The sequence below is a fragment of the Engystomops pustulosus genome, chromosome 1, assembly GCF_040894005.1.
Source record: "Engystomops pustulosus chromosome 1, aEngPut4.maternal, whole genome shotgun sequence".
NCBI classification, from domain to species: Eukaryota; Metazoa; Chordata; class Amphibia; order Anura; family Leptodactylidae; genus Engystomops; species Engystomops pustulosus.
In genome coordinates this window covers 208,039,448-208,057,611 of record NC_092411.1, presented here as the reverse complement: position 1 = coordinate 208,057,611, position 18,164 = coordinate 208,039,448, and the positions used below count along the sequence as shown (strand labels likewise).

At 43.4% G+C, this 18,164-nt stretch overlaps 1 protein-coding gene across 7 annotated transcripts in view; it reads right to left on the bottom strand.

The window, feature by feature from the left end:
- PDE5A (phosphodiesterase 5A) overlaps positions 1–18,164 on the bottom strand; it is a 208,779-nt gene that overhangs the window by 128,238 nt on the left and 62,377 nt on the right. For all 7 annotated transcript variants that reach the window (XM_072119190.1, XM_072119184.1, XM_072119188.1 and 4 more), the window contains exon 2: positions 10,242–10,815. In XM_072119190.1, the coding sequence (XP_071975291.1) occupies positions 10,242–10,811 (570 nt within the window). In that variant the 5' untranslated portion in view covers positions 10,812–10,815. The remainder of the gene's footprint in view (positions 1–10,241; positions 10,816–18,164) is intronic.

The window sequence follows — 18,164 nt, the reverse complement described above, 5'->3', positions numbered from 1 at the left end:
ATACCCCCAAGTCCTTTTCAGCTTCAGTTTTACTAAGTAATTGACCGTTTAGAACATAATTATACTTTTTGTTTCCATGGCCCAAGTGCATAACTTTACATTTATCTACATTAAACCTCATCAACCATTTCTCTGCCCACTCCTCAAGCTTCCACAAATCCCTCTGTAATGCTAGACTATCGACCTCAGTATTTATTACTTTACACAGTTTAGTATCATCTGCAAATATTGAAACTTGACTGTGTAAACCCACTACAAGGTCATTAATAAAAAATATTAAAAAGAAGTGGCCCCAATACTGACCCCTGTGGCACTCCACTGGTAACATCAACCCAATCTGCGAATGTGCCATTAATGACGACCCTCTGTTTTCTATCACTAAGCCAATTACTTACCCAAATACACAGATCTTCTCCTATTCCCAGCAGTCTCATTTTATATACCAACCTTTTATGTGGCACGGTGTCAAATGCCTTTGAGAAGTCCAGATATACAACATCCACAGCGTCCCCCAGATCCAGTCTTGAACTTACCTCCTCGTAGAAACCAATCAGATTAGTCTGACAGGAGCGATCTCTCATAAATCCATGCTGACGCTGGGTTATAAGGTTGTGCACAGTGAGATACTCCAGGATAGCATCTCTGATAAACCCCTCAAATATTTTCCCCACCACAGCAGTTAGACTCACGGGTCTGTAGTTTCCAGGATCACTATTTGATCCTTTTTTGTATATTGGTACCACATTTGCTATGCGCCATTCCTGTGGAACATAACCAGTCCTAAGTGAATCTTCAAATATTAAAAATAACGGTCTGTCTATCACCATACATAATTCATGCAGAACCCGGGGGTGTATGCCATCTGGCCCAGGTGATTTATCTATCTTAGTGGTTGCGAGGCGGCGCCGTACCTCTTCCTTGTCATAGTATGGAGAGACTCTATGTGCCATAGACATCTATAAGGGCCATGATCTGTCCAAATATCGGCTGTTTCACAGGCCCCGAATACTGGAATGTATTTATAAAGTCAGATTCTCTTCCTTTTTCCAGTACAAAATCCAAGCTCCACACCAAGATGTAAGCACATAGTAATACCACTGTGAGTAAGGACTAATACCTGCCATTTACTATTTTTCTCATCATTTTTAACCATATTTTGTATTCTAGAAGCATTTTATATTTTGTTGAATGCTGGAGGATATTTTTCTTTGCTTTATTTTATTTACCTGGTACAACTCCCAGCCTTTATCTGTGTAGTCTACCCTTTCTCCCATCTAAATTGTATACAGTTCTTTGAAACCATGAGTAGATATTTAAATTATTTTCCTTGCCATACACCCTGTAGTTATAGGACATTCTCTAATGTACCTACAACATAATACAATATTCAAATACAGAAAATGTACTATTTAAGGACAATCTCTTACTATTTCTAAATAGGTTGAAAAGTAATGGTCCCAGTACAGACCCCCTAAAATGTTCCACATAATGAGTTTTGTGTGAGTATGACTAGAGATGAGCGAGCACTAAAATGCTCGGGTACTCGTTATTCGAGACGAACTTTTCCCGATGCTCGAGTGCTCGTTTCGAGTAACGAGCCCCATTTAAGTCAATGGGAGACTCGAGCATTTTTCAAGGGGACCAAGGCTCTGCACAGGGAAGCTTGGCCAAACACCTGGGAACCTCAGAAAAGGATGGAAACACCACGGAAATGGACAGGAAACAGCAGGGGCAGCATGCATGGATGCCTCTGAGGCTGCTTAATCGCACCATTATGCCAAAATTATGGGCAACAGCATGGCCATGACAGAGTGACAGAATGAAGCTAGATAGCATCTAAAACATCCAATAATTGACCCTGACACTATAGGGGACGGCATGCAGAGGCAGCGGCAGCAGCGGAAGGCTAGAGAGTGGCATGGCGACATACCCTAAATGGACTCAGGCTTCAAACCAATGGGTAGCAGAGAGGAACCAAAGAAAGTGAGCAAGAAGCGCTCAAATAATATTGGTACATGATAAAAGTTTGCCAGTATATTTTGTGGATTACACAGCAGGGTGGCGACAAAGTTAACATGGAAGCCATGAAAACAATCCAAAATTCTGCCTGACACAGCTCGTTTGATAAGGGGACGATGTATGGAGGCAGTGAACTAGTAGTAGATTAAAGGTACTGCAGTTAAAACTATGTTAGTTGGTTCTTGGCATGGAGCTGGCGCTCCGCTGCCAGGCGAGCTTTCGCCAATCCAAGCCCCTGTCTCTAGGCTACTCCCCAAACAGCACTTCTAAGAACCTTTCGGATAAGATCAAGTGTAGTAGCGTTCTTATAAGTTTGGGATATGGCGGGTGAGGGGAATGTAAACATCTGCGCAAGAAGCGCTGAAATAATATCCGTAAATGAAAAAAGTTTTCCAGTATATTTTGTGGCTTACACAGCAGGGTGGCGACAAAGTTAACAAGTTTGATGTGGAATGCCCTGCAATAGCTCTTGGGCGGTGTGCCTTTTATCACCTAGGCTCAGCAGTTTGAGCACCGCCTGCTGTCGCTTAGCAACGGCACTGCTGCTGTGCCTAGAGCTACCGACTGATGGCGCCATGCCCACGGATGGTAATTCGGAGGAGGAGGAGGTGGAGGAGGGGTGGGAGGATTTGGAGGTATAGTAGGCCTTTGAGACCTGGACCGAGGTAGGCCCCGCAACCCTCTGCGTCGGCAGTATATGACCAGCCCCAGGGTCAGACTCGGTCCCAGCCTGCACCAAGTTAAGTGTAGTAGCGTTCTTATAAGTTTGGGATATGGCGGGTGAGGGGAATGTAAACAGATGCGCAAGAAGCGCATGATGCGCATGGAGCTGGCGCTCCGCTGCTAGGCGAGCTTTCGCCAATCCAAGCCCCTGTCTCTAGGCTACTCCCCAAACAGCACTTCTAAGAACCTTTTGTATAAGATCAAGTGTAGTAGCGTTCTTATAAGTTTAGGATATGGCGGGTGAGGGGAATGTAAACAGATGCGCAAGAAGCGCATGATGCGCATGGAGCTGGCGCTCCGCTGCTAGGCGAGCTTTCGCCAATCCAAGCCCCTGTCTCTAGGCTACTCCCCAAACAGCACTTCTAAGAACCTTTTGTATAAGATCAAGTGTAGTAGCGTTCTTATAAGTTTAGGATATGGCGGGTGAGGGGAATGTAAACAGATGCGCAAGAAGCGCTGAAATAATATCCGTAAATGGTAAAAGTTTGCCAGTGTATTTTGTGGATAACACAGCAGAGTGGCGACAAAGTTAACAACTTTGATGTGGAATCCATGAAAACAACCCAAATTTCGGCCTGACAAACCTCGTTTGATAAAGGGACGATGTATGGAGGCAGCTATATGGACGACTTTTGGAGGTAGCAATGGAGACAACGTGTGGAGGCTGCTATGGAGACAATTCAATTTGGATAGTGCCTGTATGTGGCAGTCCAAAAAAATTTTCAAACCAGAGGAGCAGGTAGGTGGCCCTCCAGAAAAATGGAATAGATTGAGTGCCTGTATGTGGCAGTCCAAAAAATTTTTCAAACCAGAGGAGCAGGTAGGTGGCCCTCCAGAAAAATGGAATAGATTGAGTGCCTGTATGTGGCAGTCCAAAAAAGTTTTTAAACCAGAGGAGCAGGTAGGTGGCCCTCCAGAAAAATGGAATAGATTGAGTGCCTGTATGTGGCAGTCCAAAAAATTTTTCAAACCAGAGGAGCAGGTAGGTGGCCCTCCAGAAAAATGGAATAGATTGAGTGCCTGTATGTGGCAGTCCCAAAAAATTGTTTAAAACAGAGGACCGGAAAGGTGGCCCTCCAGAAAAATTGAATAGATTGAGTGCCTGTATGTGGCACTCCCAAAAATTGTTTAAAACAGAGGACCGTGTCGGTGGCCCTCCAGAAAAATTAAATGCATAAAGTACTATACCTAGAGCCAGTGGGCCCTGTCAAAAAACAGCCAGTTTCCTCTGCTTTACTGTAGAAAGAGGAGGAGAAGGAGGAAAATGAGGAGGAGGAGGAGTGGATAAATTATTCAGGTTGAGCTTCCTTCACCTGCTGGAGATTTGAAATTAGGAGAAATCCATGCTTTATTCATCTTGATAAGCGTCAGCCTGTCAGCGCTGTCAGTCGACAGGCGTGTACGCTTATCGGTGATGATGCCACCAGCTGCACTGAAAACCCGCTCTGACAAGACGCTAGCGGCAGGGCAGGCAAGAACCTCCAAGGCGTAGAGCGCCAGTTCGTGCCACATGTCCAGCTTTGAAACCCAGTAGTTGTAGGGAGCTGTGTGATCATTTAGGACGATGGTATGGTCAGCTACGTACTCCCTCACCATCTTTCTGTAAAGATCAGCCCTACTCTGCCGAGACTGGGGACAGGTGACAGTGTCTTGCTGGGGTGACATAAAGCTGGCAAAAGCCTTGTAAAGCGTACCCTTGCCAGTGCTGGACAAGCTGCCTGCTCGCCTACTCTCCCTCGCTACTTGTCCCGCAGAACTACGCACTCTGCCGCTAGCGCTGTCAGAAGGGAAATACTGTTTCAGCTTGTGCACCAGGGCCTGCTGGTATTCATGCATTCTCACACTCCTTTCCTCTCCAGGGATGAGAGTGGAAAGATTTTGCTTGTACCGTGGGTCCAGGAGAGTGAACACCCAGTAATCGGTGCTGGAATAAATTCTTTGAACGCGAGGGTCACGGGATAGGCAGCCTAGCATGAAATCTGCCATATGCGCCAGAGTACCAACGCGTAAGAATTCACTCCCCTCACTGGCCTGACTGTCCATTTCCTCCTCCTCCAACTCCTCTTCTTCTGCCCATACACGCTCAACAGTGTAGGACTCAACAATGGTCCCCTCTTGTGTCTCGCCAACATTCTCCTCCTCTTCCTCCTCATCCTCCTCCACCTCCACCTCCTCCGATATGCGCTGAGAAACAGACCTAAGGGTGCTTTGGCTATCAACAAGGGAATCTTCTTCCCCTGTCTCTTGTGAGGAGCGCAAAGCTTCCGACTTCATGCTGACCAGAGAGTTTTTCAACAGGCCAAGCAGCGGGATGGTGAGGCTGATGATGGCGGCATCGCCACTGACCATCTGTGTTGACTCCTCAAAGTTACTCAGCACCTGACAGATATCAGACATCCACGTCCACTCCTCATTGTAGACTTGAGGAAGCTGACTGACCTGACTACCAGTTCTGGTGGAAGTTGACATCTGGCAGTCTACAATCGCTCGGCGCTGCTGGTAAACTCTGGATAACATGGTCAGTGTTGAATTCCACCTCGTGGGCACGTCGCACAACAGTCGGTGAGCGGGCAGTTGGAGGCGGCGCTGCGCTGCCCTGAGAGTGGCAGCATCTGTGCTGGACTTCCTGAAATGCGCACAGATGCGGCGCACCTTCGTGAGCAAATCAGACAGATTGGGGTATGTCTTGAGGAAACGCTGAACTATCAGATTTAACACATGGGCCAGGCATGGCACATGTGTCAGTCTGCCGAGTTGCAGAGCCGCCACCAGGTTACGGCCGTTGTCACACACAACCATGCCTGGCTTCAGGTTCAGCGGTGCCAGCCACAGATCAGTCTGCGCCGTGATGCCCTGTAATAGTTCTTGGGCGGTGTGCCTTTTATCGCCTAGGCTCAGCAGTTTGAGCACCGCCTGCTGTCGCTTAGCGACGGCACTGCTGCTGTGCCTAGAGCTACCGACTGATGGCGCCATGCCCACGGATGGTCGTTCGGAGGAGGAGGTGGAGGAGGGGTGGGAGGAGGAGGAGGCATAGTAGGCCTCAAACACCTGGACCGAGGTAGGCCCCGCAATCCTCGGCGTCGGCAGTATATGACCAGCCGCAGGGTCACACTCGGTCCCAGCCTCCACCAAGTTAACCCAATGTGCCGTCAGAGATATATAGTGGCCCTGCCCGGCAGCACTCGTCCACGTGTCCGTGGTCAGGTGGACCTTGTCAGAAACGGCGTTGGTCAGGGCACGGATTATGTTGTCTGACACGTGCTGGTGCAGGGCTGGGACGGCACATCGGGAAAAGTAGTGGCGGCTGGGGACCGAATACCGAGGGGCGGCCGCCGCCATGAGGCTGCGAAAGGCCTCGGTCTCTACTAGCCTATAGGGCAGCATCTCCAGGCTTAGCAATCTGGAGATGTGCACATTAAGGGCTTGGGCGTGCGGGTGGGTTGCACTATATTTGCGTTTCGGCTCCAGCGTCTGGGGTATGGAGAGCTGAACGCTGGTGGATGCTGTGGAGGATCGTGGAGGTGACGATGGGGTTTTTGTGGCAGGGTCCTGGGCAGGGGGCTGACTATCAGCTGACACAGAGGAAGGAGCAGTGGTGTGCACGGCCGGAGGTGAACGCGCTTGTTGCCACTGAGTGGGGTGTTTAGCATTCATATGCCTGCGCATACTGGTGGTAGTTAAGCTAGTAGTGGTGGAACCCCTGCTGATCCTGGTTTGGCAAATGTGGCACACCACAGTCCGTCGGTCATCCGATGTTTCCTTAAAGAACCTCCAGACTTCTGAAAATCTAGCCCTCGCCGCAGGAGCCCTCGCCACGGGAGCTTCACTAGTTGACACATTTGGCGCTGATGCACCAGCTCTGGCCCTGCCTCTCCGTCTGGCCCCACCACTGCCTCTTCCAACCTGTTCTGGTCGAGGACTCTCCTCCGTCTCAGAAGCACTGTGTTCACCCGGCCTCTCAACCCAGCTTGGGTCTGTCACCTCATCATCCTCCGATCCCTCAGTCTGCTCCCCCCTCGGACTTCCTGCCCTGACAATAAACTTCACCACTGTCTGACAACCGTGTCTCCTCATCGTCGGACACCTCTTTACACACTTCTTCCACTACGTCAAGAAGGTCATCATCACCCACAGACTGCGACTGGTGGAAAACCTGGCCATCGGAAAATTGCTCAGCAGCAACCGGACAAGTGGTTTGTGACTGTGGGAAGGGTCCAGAAAACAGTTCCTCAGAGTATGCCGGTTCAAATGGCAAATTTTGCTGGGAGGGGGCAGACTGGGGGGGAGGAGGCTGAGGTGCAGGAGCTGGAGGAGTGCCGATTTCGGTGACATGGGTGGACTGCGTGGAAGACTGACTGGTGGACAAATTGCTCGAAGCATTGTCGGCAATCCACGACATCACCTGTTCGCACTGTTCTGGCCTCAACAGTGCTCTACCACGATTCCCAGTAACTTCAGACATGAACCTAGGGAGTGTAGCTCTGCGGCGTTCCCCTGCTCCCTCATAAGCAGGTGGTGTCTCACCCCGCCCAGGACCACGGCCTCTGACCCCTGCAGTAGTTGGACGCCCACGTCCCCGCCCTCGTCCTCTACCCCTAGCCCTCGGGTTAAACATTTTGAAAATGAGAGTTATAACTTGCATTTTTTTTTTAACTTTTTTTTTTTTTTTTGTTTTTTTTTGTGTTTTTTAGTTTTTAAAACCAAACGATGCTATCCTATTGCTATGGCTATTTTCTAGCCAAGTATTACAGCACACTACTATGCCAGATGAGATGACGCTGAGTTATGAAAAAAATAAACGTAAAATAAAAAAGGAAATGGCAGACTGTGCCTAATTGAAATACAACCCCGGGCCCTAATAAATTTTCCCACTTCGGTCTTTGCGATGGATATGTGCGTCACTAAAACACAGTGGTCGCAAGTCTGACTTCAAATTGCTCCCAATTTGATAGTAGATGCACTGCAGCAAGTACAGCCACCAGCAGATCAACCAGAAATCAAATATATATAACGCTACTGTAGGCGTAAGTAAGCCGTTTGTATTCTCCTATGGCTATTTTCTAGCCAAGTATTACAGCACACTACTATGCCAGATGAGATGACGCTGAGTTATGAAAAAAATAAACGTAAAATAAAAAGAAACTGGCAGACTGTGCCTAATTGAAATACAACCCCGGGCCCTAATAAATTTTCCCACTTCGGTCTTTGCGATGGATATGTGCGTCACTAAAACACAGTGGTCGCAAGTCTGACTCCAAATTGCTCCCAATTTGATAGTAGATGCACTGCAGCAAGTACAGCCACCAGCAGATCAACCAGAAATCAAATATATATAACGCTACTGTAGGCGTAATTAAGACGTTTGTATTCTCCTATGGCTATTTTCTAGCCAAGTATTACAGCACACTACTATGCCAGATGAGATGACGCTGAGTTATGAAAAAAATAAACGTAAAATAAAAAGAAACTGGCAGACTGTGCCTAATTGAAATACAACCCCGGGCCCTAATAAATTTTCCCACTTCGGTCTTTGCGATGGATATGTGCGTCACTAAAACACAGTGGTCGCAAGTCTGACTCCAAATTGCTCCCAATTTGATAGTAGATGCACTGCAGCAAGTACAGCCACCAGCAGATCAACCAGAAATCAAATATATATAACGCTACTGTAGGCGTAATTAAGACGTTTGTATTCTCCTATGGCTATTTTCTAGCCAAGTATTACAGCACACTACTATGCCAGATGAGATGACGCTGAGTTATGAAAAAAATAAACGTAAAATAAAAAGAAACTGGCAGACTGTGCCTAATTGAAATACAACCCCGGGCCCTAATAAATTTTCCCACTTCGGTCTTTGCGATGGATATGTGCGTCACTAAAACACAATGGTCGCAAGTCTGACTCCAAATTGCTCCCAATTTGATAGTAGATGCACTGCAGCAAGTACAGCCACCAGCAGATCAACCAGAAATCAAATATATATAACGCTACTGTAGGCGTAAGTAAGCCGTTTGTATTCTCCTATGGCTATTTTCTAGCCAAGTATTACAGCACTCTACTATGCCAGATGAGATGACGCTGAGTTATGAAAAAAATAAACGTAAAATAAAAAGAAACTGGCAGACTGTGCCTAATTCTACTCAAACCCCTAATACATTTTCCCACTTTGGTGTTTGAGGTGGATATGTGTGTCACTAAGAGCTAAACACAACGGTAGCAAGTCCCCCTGCTAATTCCTCACAATATGGTACTAGCTGCAAATAAAAAAAAAATATATATATAACGTTATTGTAGCCCTAAGAAGGGCTGTTGGGTTCTTTTAGAATCACTCCTGCCTAACAGTAAGCTAATAGAACACCCTAACGCTTTCCCTGAGCAGCAGCAGCTCTCTCCCTAGCGGCATCCAGACAGAGAATGATCCGAGCAGCGCGGGCAGCGGCTAGTCTATCCCAGGGTCACCTGATCTGGCCAGCCAACCACTGCTATCTACGTGTAAGGGTACCACGTCATGCTGGATGGAGTGCAGAGTCTCCTGGCTTGTGATTGGCTCTGTTTCTGGCCGCCAAAAAGCAAAACGGCGGGAGCTGCCATTTTCTCGAGCGGGCGAAATACTCGTCCGAGCAACGAGCAGTTACGAGTACGCTAATGCTCGATCGAGCATCAAGCTCGGACGAGTATGTTCGCTCATCTCTAAGTATGACCTATTTATGACTACCTTTTTGATCATATGACCTTTTAACCAACTTACGGTAATTATATGTGTCAAAGTACAATAATGATGCACATATATTGGATCTTTATGACTTCATCAATCTAATAAATGTGGGTACAAAACCATTCTTTCTTTCTCTGAATATATGTGAAGCAATATTCCCACTAGTGCTTCACTTCTATTGCTTTTTAATGGTTATTATAGCACAGCATAGAAAAAGTTAGTAAACTCATTGGTGGAGATTTATCTCTTGGTTTTATCTCTTTGTTATTGAGCAAGTTAAACACATTTTGGATTTTTAAGGGGTCTTTTTGAATATTGTTCTCATGCTACACATACACCTGCTCTAACTTTTATTCATGTATGTTTTGATTGGTGTAATGTTGTGTAACAATAGTTTTTTCGGATGTGATTATACATTTTTGAGCAAATTGCTCCAGCTAGCAGATAGCGTAGGAATAGGTTACACATTTTGTGGCTTGTGAGACAACCCAAGCACAACCCAAACAAATTTACCACAGAGAAAAGATACCAACAGTGAATTAAGTGAGGACAGACCAAGAAAAAATGTCAACTTGAAACATAGAACAACACACTGTCATGATACATGACCTCCATTCATGTCTATAGATTTATTTTATAGCCTTATTTCAAAACATGCATTTTCAGCTACACATTTTGTTTTAGTAACAATTACTGTGAAAAAACCCTGTCTACAACATGGTGAAGTTATTTTCTAGACAGTGTAGTGTCTTGCTTTTTGAAAGCTTATAAAAGCTACATTACCTTATAAGCATCCTTGATGTTCAAGGGTTGTCCATATTCTGCCACATATCCCACAATGCCTTTATTCCATTCCAAACGGATGCAGTTATTTGATGCCTCCTCCAATGTAGTGCCTTCTGCTACATCAAAAAGCCTACTAACCAGAAACTTCTCATTGGAACTGTCTTCACAGACTAGAAAAAGTGAGTAGCGGTCCGCTGATATCAGTTCATGAATATGAAGGAAGATTTTATGACACAGAGCAGTGACGTCTAGATGGCTTGAAATATCTTTCACTAGTTCCAGAAGCCGCGAACACTGATCACTTGCGCTATTCAAACTGGGAGCTTGTAGAGGCATCTGTTCCTTCTTTTCAGAATCTGCAAGAAACGTCAATGTTCCCACAGAGTCCTTAACTACAATGGGCCTGAGAGGCCTATCAAATTCGGAGGCAGAAATCTTCCTCACTGGTGGTCCCTGGTTGGTGTTCTCAGAAGAGAGGGTCTGCTGGTTATTGTCTGTATTGACTTTTCCTCCGTCCTTTGTTGCTGGTATTGTGTGCACTCTTTCAGCAAACCATGCATTGACCATTTCTCTAAAAAGTGGACATAAAGGTATAAATATTTTAGCAGGGACAGCACACGAATGATGACAAATGAACTCTGAAACGTGTCAGCAGTAGAAGCAGCATTAAATATTTACAATGATCACTGGCCATGTCACTCTGTTATACAGTATAATCAACCATTTTACAATGAACGGTGGAATTCACCATTTTTGTGCAATAGGTCAAAAATAATTTCAGGCACTTGTCATTAGCAATTGCTTAACATATTGGTGAATGATTCCTTTCAATTTGTTTCCTATCTGGTGAGAACCCTGTGCTCGGTTACATGTTATATAACGTGGTTATTTTCTTCATGTATGATAGTGCAAGCTAAAACGCAAGTTAATCTGGATGTATTTCTGACATTGGAAAAAATCTATGCATCATATATACAAAAAATAAATCAATAAAGACAGAGATTTTGTGTTTTGTTTCTTTTGTATTGATGTAATAAAAAAGTATTCCCTACATGGAGATAATTAAATTATTCAAGATTCCTTTTGGGTTTTTTTGTAAAATTTGATTTACGTATGAATTTATTTTCTCCAAACTGATTTTCATCATTCATTAAAATAATAATATATGAAGCCCAACAGATGTGGTGCAAACAGACAATAATGGAAACATGTAAAAGTCTATTGAAATAAATTGACGTCTAAAGAGATCCATTAGACTTCCGTATGAACAACATTTTCAGATTCTGAATTGATTCAATTAGGTGCCTGAAAATCTAAAAATATTTGTACCAAATCGATCAGTTGATAGCCTTTATGCTGAATTGCCACTTCTTTCAAACTGGGTCTCAAGTTCCCTCCGATCTCCGTTATTTAGCAAAAATGGGATTACTTTTTGTTGATGAAATTCCATAACTCTTTACTTTTGAGAGCTTCTATGTGCCATAACTAAGGGGTCTTTAACTGTACTATACATAGCTGCCTTTTATCCAAAAAAGTAGTACATTTGACAACTACAAAATCTATAAATATTATACAGGGATAAACTAAATTATATCAATATTCAATATAAACTCATTTACCTTGTTTAAAGGACATCTACCATCAGAATACCTGATGGTAGATGCTTATACTCACGACCCCTTCACGTGCCGATGTACAGTAATCTTATGTCTTAGAAGTGCAGCATTTCTGAGAAATAAAGCTTTTAAAAATATGTAAAGGGGCCTGAGGCCCTCTGCCGAGCGCCTCTTGGCTCCTCCGATTACTATATATTAATGGCTCCCAACCAGGCTGGCTCCACCCACACAGCGGTCAGACAGTGTGAAGTCACCGGCTCTCCCTCTGCAATTCCATACTATGCTCAATCATAACATAGTATATATATGCAATGCTATGATCGCGCAAAATGCTATAACTGCAGAACTCTCTGATCACTGTGTAGGCGGAGACAGCCAGACAGGGAGCCATGGATAATTACTAATTGGAAAAGCCAAGATGTGCTTAGCAGGGCTCCTCAAAGTTAATTTACATATTTTTAAAAGCCTTATTTCTCGGGAAGACGCTACACTTCTTAGGACTGGGAGGTGAGTATAAGCATCTACCATTTGCTATTCTGAGGCTTACAAAAGGCCCTTCACAATGTCACAATTCTGGTTTTACTTACAAGCAGTTTCAGCACTGGTAGATTCCCTTAAATACAAGTCATTTATCTACCAAAGTAGAGCAGCTCTTCAAAGTTTATTTGGTTTTCCTCTACTTTTTGAGCCACCCTATAAGGCAAACCTGAGACCTGCATTTGTTTCCAAGGGCATAGCGTCCAAACTAGATTACATAATAGATTACATAAAGCCTTATTTTCAGTTGTCAACTTCTCATGGGAATATGAAAAACAAATGAACTAATCATAAAAAAGATGACTTCACTTGTACAGTTTGTTTCTGTGGGAAGAAGGTTAAGCACAGATATAATGTATCATAATTGAATTTGCTGAATACCGGTATGCGACCATGATTTCTTTATCCTTCAAGTAAAGCATTCCGCTTATTTAAATTTGATAAAGATAAACTAGAAATAAAAATGCAGACTTTCCTTTTTTTACCCTTTGATGGTTTAATAATGCTGATTTTGTAAAATCTTTTACTAAATGCATATGTATTCATATCTAGTATTAATTATTAAAAAATTATTCTGTTTTGATCAAGGAAAGCATAAAATACCAACATAATCTCTCGGAATAAAATTAATAAAGGAAACGTTTACCTGAAATTCAATCCAGTACCCCCAAAAATATGCTAAAAGTGCCTCAAAGCTACATTGCATGAACCATTTTCGGCTGCTTTATTTGTTCAAGCAATTTATGTAACAGCTGTTCAGTCACTGTCATTTTATCTGTCCAAATACCCAAATAAAAAGTCACATTTGTCTGAGACAGGAAATAAATGATCATTTGCTAAAGCTGCGATAATATGTTGTTTGTGCTTGTCAGCTTTTTTTAGAATACGTTCCCTGTGGTTACACATTGAAGAAGGTTATTTAAAGTTATTTACACATAGAAAAAATGTGAACACAGCAATAAACGTTTAGTCCTCAAACAAGGGAGCATTATTCATGCACATTAGACATAAAAAGGATTTAAGTCTAGGCAAATCATATGCAATACAATTTCATAACATACCATACCGTGGGAAGATGGATTTAGGCTGCAATGACTTTGTAATATTATAATTTGAAAAATGGAGTAATCTAGGTCAGAAGACATACAAATAAGTACTCATAGCTTTGTAATGCACATGTTGTACTGTATTCACGTGTCGTGTTGTACAGTGGGAAAAATAAATATTGGATATGAAAGTTTTCCCACCTACAAAGAAGGGAGAGGTATGTCATTTTTATTGTGGGTACACTTCAACTCTGAGAGATTGAATCTAAAAAAAATCCTACAGTATGCTTTTAAAATAATTACTTTGCATGAAATAAGTATTTGATCACCTACCAACCAGCAAAACTTTTTTCTCTCAGTGCTTTTAGTTTTTCTTTAAGAAGCTCCTTCTACTCATTACATGTATTCATTGAACCAGTTTAAACCTGTTACCTGTATAAAGACACCTGTCCACACACTTATTCAATCACACTCCAATCTCTCCACCATGGGCAAGACCAAAGAGCTGTCAAAGGACATCAGGGAGAAAATTGTACTTGCACAAGGCTGAGATGGGCTACAGGATAATGACAGGCAGCTTGTTGAGTTGGCCCAATTATTAGAAAATGGAAGTGACACAAGATGACTGTCAGTCTTTCTTGGCCTAGCAGCCCATCAGTACACAGAAGTGATGACTCCCTCATGGATGGGCAAAACCCTCATGGATGGGACCTATTCTCTACACCAAAAGGCCTGTTTTCCTGGAGGCAAGGGAACTGGGGTTCTTTTCAGCAGAAGGTGATGTATTAGGGGAGCAGGTTCAGGACTTACCCTGTATCCCATGCAGAACTTCTCTGGCCTCCCCACTCCAGACATATTCCACCCTCTAGGTAAAGCTCTCCCATGCACAGCACAGCCACATAACCGATTTTCCACATGGGAACTGAAATCTCTCAAGACACATTGTTGCCATTCCCAGTATGCAAAGTTCTTATGTTTCAAGGGTGGAGGATGCATGCATGCAATGGAGGAACAGGTGTCAGTGGTAGAAAACTATACTTTAAATGCTGTCTCCAAGCTGGACCGCCACAAGGAGATTTTGGCTTTACAAAATCTGTAACTACAGTACTTGAGTACAGTACAGTACAACAATTAAACTCCATTCTCCATCAGCTCGTATCATCACCTTGATACGTCATTGGAATTAGACCGAACACACAGGTCTCTGGGCCCCAAACCACTTGATGCTGACAAACATAGAGATGCTATATGAAGGATACATAGATACCAACTGAAAGATAATATCACGCGAGGGAGAAGGGTCCAGCAGAGTTCCAGTGTCATCCTATTTAGCCCCCGCCAAATCTGCCTCTCCTCACTCTTCAGGACTGAAGCCTTTTCCGCCCTCTATTAGAAGTTCTGCGGGAATGCGGGATAGAGTACTCATGGGTCTTCACATATCACCTCCAAATTCAACAGGCTGTAAAGATGCACATCCATCACCTAGGTGACCTCCCTGAACTAGCAAGGGACCTTGAGTTATCCCCTATTGAGGTCATAGACTAGTTAAACCTTCTTACACTCCATCAGAAGGGCCCATGTTGGCTTCCTCAATGCCCACAGAAAGGACCATGCATTTGCAACTGAAATGAAAGGTGCCTTAGAGGCTAAAACACTACCCCCCAATTTGACTAATTGCAGTGCCCTTTATAGTAATGTGACATTACCCCCCCCCCCCCCAATAGAGTATCCCTCACCCATAGACAATCCAATATCCTTCTGAAAGATCTGGTTATATTGTTTTAGGAAACAGGACAGTAAAGGATGGGTGGCCGTGGCTGGACATCTAGCCTCTCTGATTTGGGGGACTTACTTTCAATGTCATCTGGACCCTTTATTTTGGAAGGGGGACACATTTAATGTTTTTCACGCCTGTCTTTTTTACTCAGTTATATGTATTTCCAATTACAGATTGCTCATCTTGCCTATATTCCAATGGCTCTAGATAAATTACCTCTTGAGGCTTCTGATCAGTTCTTTGTGCAACTTTGCAATTGGTTTATCTGTGGCACATCCTTAACTCTGAATGGCCATGACTACTCATACTATTCCCCTTCCCACTTTTCATGTAGCCACATTTATATGTTCTGGCTGAGCCATCATGCCCTGTATTGGTCCATGTCCACAGTCAATCCTTCACTTTGGTCTGATCATGTCCCAATCTCCTTAACTCTGAATATACCCAACCCATACTCGACTCCCTGGGCATGGTGCTTCAACAATAACCTGTTAAAAGACTCACTCTGCATGGCTGGCGTCAGACAGTGGATTTCCAGTTTTCTGGAGTCTCGTGCTTCTGACCAGTCCTCCCTTCCTATTCAATGGGAGACCCTAAAGGGTATGATCAGAGGAGAGTTCATTGAACATGTCGTATGTCTGAATTGTGCAAAGGTTGCCAAAGTCCAGGACCTTCTTGATAAGATTAAAACGCTAGAGAAATCACATAAGACAGGGGGTTTCCAGGTGGTCCTGAATGAGTTACTCAATACTAGGGAGGAGCTGAGGAGCCACCTAAATCAGAAATACCTCTGGTATAGAGACAGAAGCAAACAATTCTATTCCGAGCATGTTATAGATGTAATCAGATTAGGTGTTCAACTGCCAGAATAAGTTTCATGAATTATCCTTTATGTGGCATAATGTAATTATCTTCTTAAACAGTAACCGTTAGAATACAAGTGAAACATGCCAAACCCCCACCCCCAATCTACAATGGAAGGTGTCTGAGTTTTTTCCTGCAATGATTTCTGTGTTACACACAGTGCAGTCATTATTGACAGCTTACATTACATGAAAACAGGATCAATATATCCTTGGCTGGCATTTTCTGCTCTGCAAAAAGCTTATATCATGATAATGCTCATCAAAGTTGAACCCAGGCTTTGCTGATTATTGGCTTATAAACTTATCATTTTCACTGTAATAATTGTGCAGGAAAAGATAAGTATATTATCAGGTGTTTTATGTTTTCACTTTGAGAAAGTTATAGAGGATTCTCTATTTGCTGCAAAAATGCCTTCAGTGGACCCACACAAAAGCTACAGGGTGACCAAAGTGCACATGTGCAACAACCACAAAATTTCCAGTTTTCACCCCAAAACTCTGTGATTTACTTTAAGAACTGCATATGTGGTTACTATATCGGAAGAATATTCTTTCAAATTTTTTCAAATGGAAAAGTATACTGTGAATCCGAGTCCAATGCCTACCGCAGTTCTGCTTGCAATGTAGGGCAGTTTCAAGTGACAGTATTCAAGTACCTATCTCAAAATCAGGAGTTAATTGCATAGAGACAAAGTATATTGGAAAGATTCTTATATATTCTGTATTTCTCCATTATTGGTTTTGGCTTCCAAATACTGATGCAAAATACTGACAAAAATACTTCCATGTTAAACCGGCCTCCCAGTTCATTTACAACCATTTTTTAAGCTTGGCACATGGCACATAGTTGCATGGGCCCTCTCAAAACACAGGTTCATAAAAAGAACCTCTTAATAATTTTCTAGTTACTCTAATCGAAGTCGAAGACCTTTTTCCACACTTTCCTCTTACCTAAACCTTCCACCCTCCCCTCAATGAGAATTTATAGCACTAATTTGTCTTGAGAGCAGCAAATTGCAGCTCATAAAAGTCTGAGAGCAGAATGGGAAACTCCTAACAACTTTAAAAAATAGGTTATTTGTTAAAGGGGGCATTCACATTCAATTTTATCAATCTGCCATGTATATAAATTTCTTCAATTTAATGTTATTAAAAAAAATGTTCCTGTGTGAAGAAAATTTCTCATAAATGTAGTTATATGGTCCCTTAGAAACAAGACTGTGTCCTTGGATACGACCACCTCGGTTGGAGTGATTGCACAAAGAAACTAAGTTTTTGTATATGAAATAACCGTGAGTTACTGCATGTGGTAATGAATGCCGAATCTCGGTGGTCAGGCAGGGCACAGTAGTGCATGTCTGACCACTGCTGCCGAGTGTGGAGTGGTTGTATCTGAGGAAGCTATCTCAAAACTGTATATTTTATAATTGTAACCCCAGACACATTTTTTTTGTGCTCTTTGTCAATTGGATTCTTAAAGGAAACCTACCAGTTAGAATGGCAGGGGTAAGCGACCGTGCGCGCGCAACATCTCCGCTATTTCCTATGTAGGCGCGTGCACGATCGTGCGCACGCAGCGCCGAAGCCTCTTCTGCTCTAAAGTTTAAAGAGTGTTAAAACCACGATACCGCGGTTTATAACACTAACGAAAGTAAGTACCGGCACCAGCTCACCCTGAGCTGGTGCTCGGTACTTACAGCTTACCCCTGCCATTCTAACTGGTAGGTTTCCTTTAAAAACTTTGGATTGTCATAGGAACCAGGATTAACCATAAAGCTTCATTGCAGACACACTGATAACTGTTATAGCTGTCTATTGTAGTCTAAGGCTAAAGTACAGTAAATTACCAACATCCAGAGGTCTTTTTGTAACTAAGGGTCCTCTGCAAGTTGGGTGTTCTTAAATAGGGGACCGCCTGTATTGGTACATAAAATGAGACTACTGGGACTAGGAGAAAATCTGTGTATTTGGGTAAGTAATTGGGTGATAGAAAACAGAGGGTGGTCATCAATGGCACATTCTCAGATCGGGTTGACATTACCAGTGGAGTGCCACAGGGGTCAGCATTGGGGCCACTC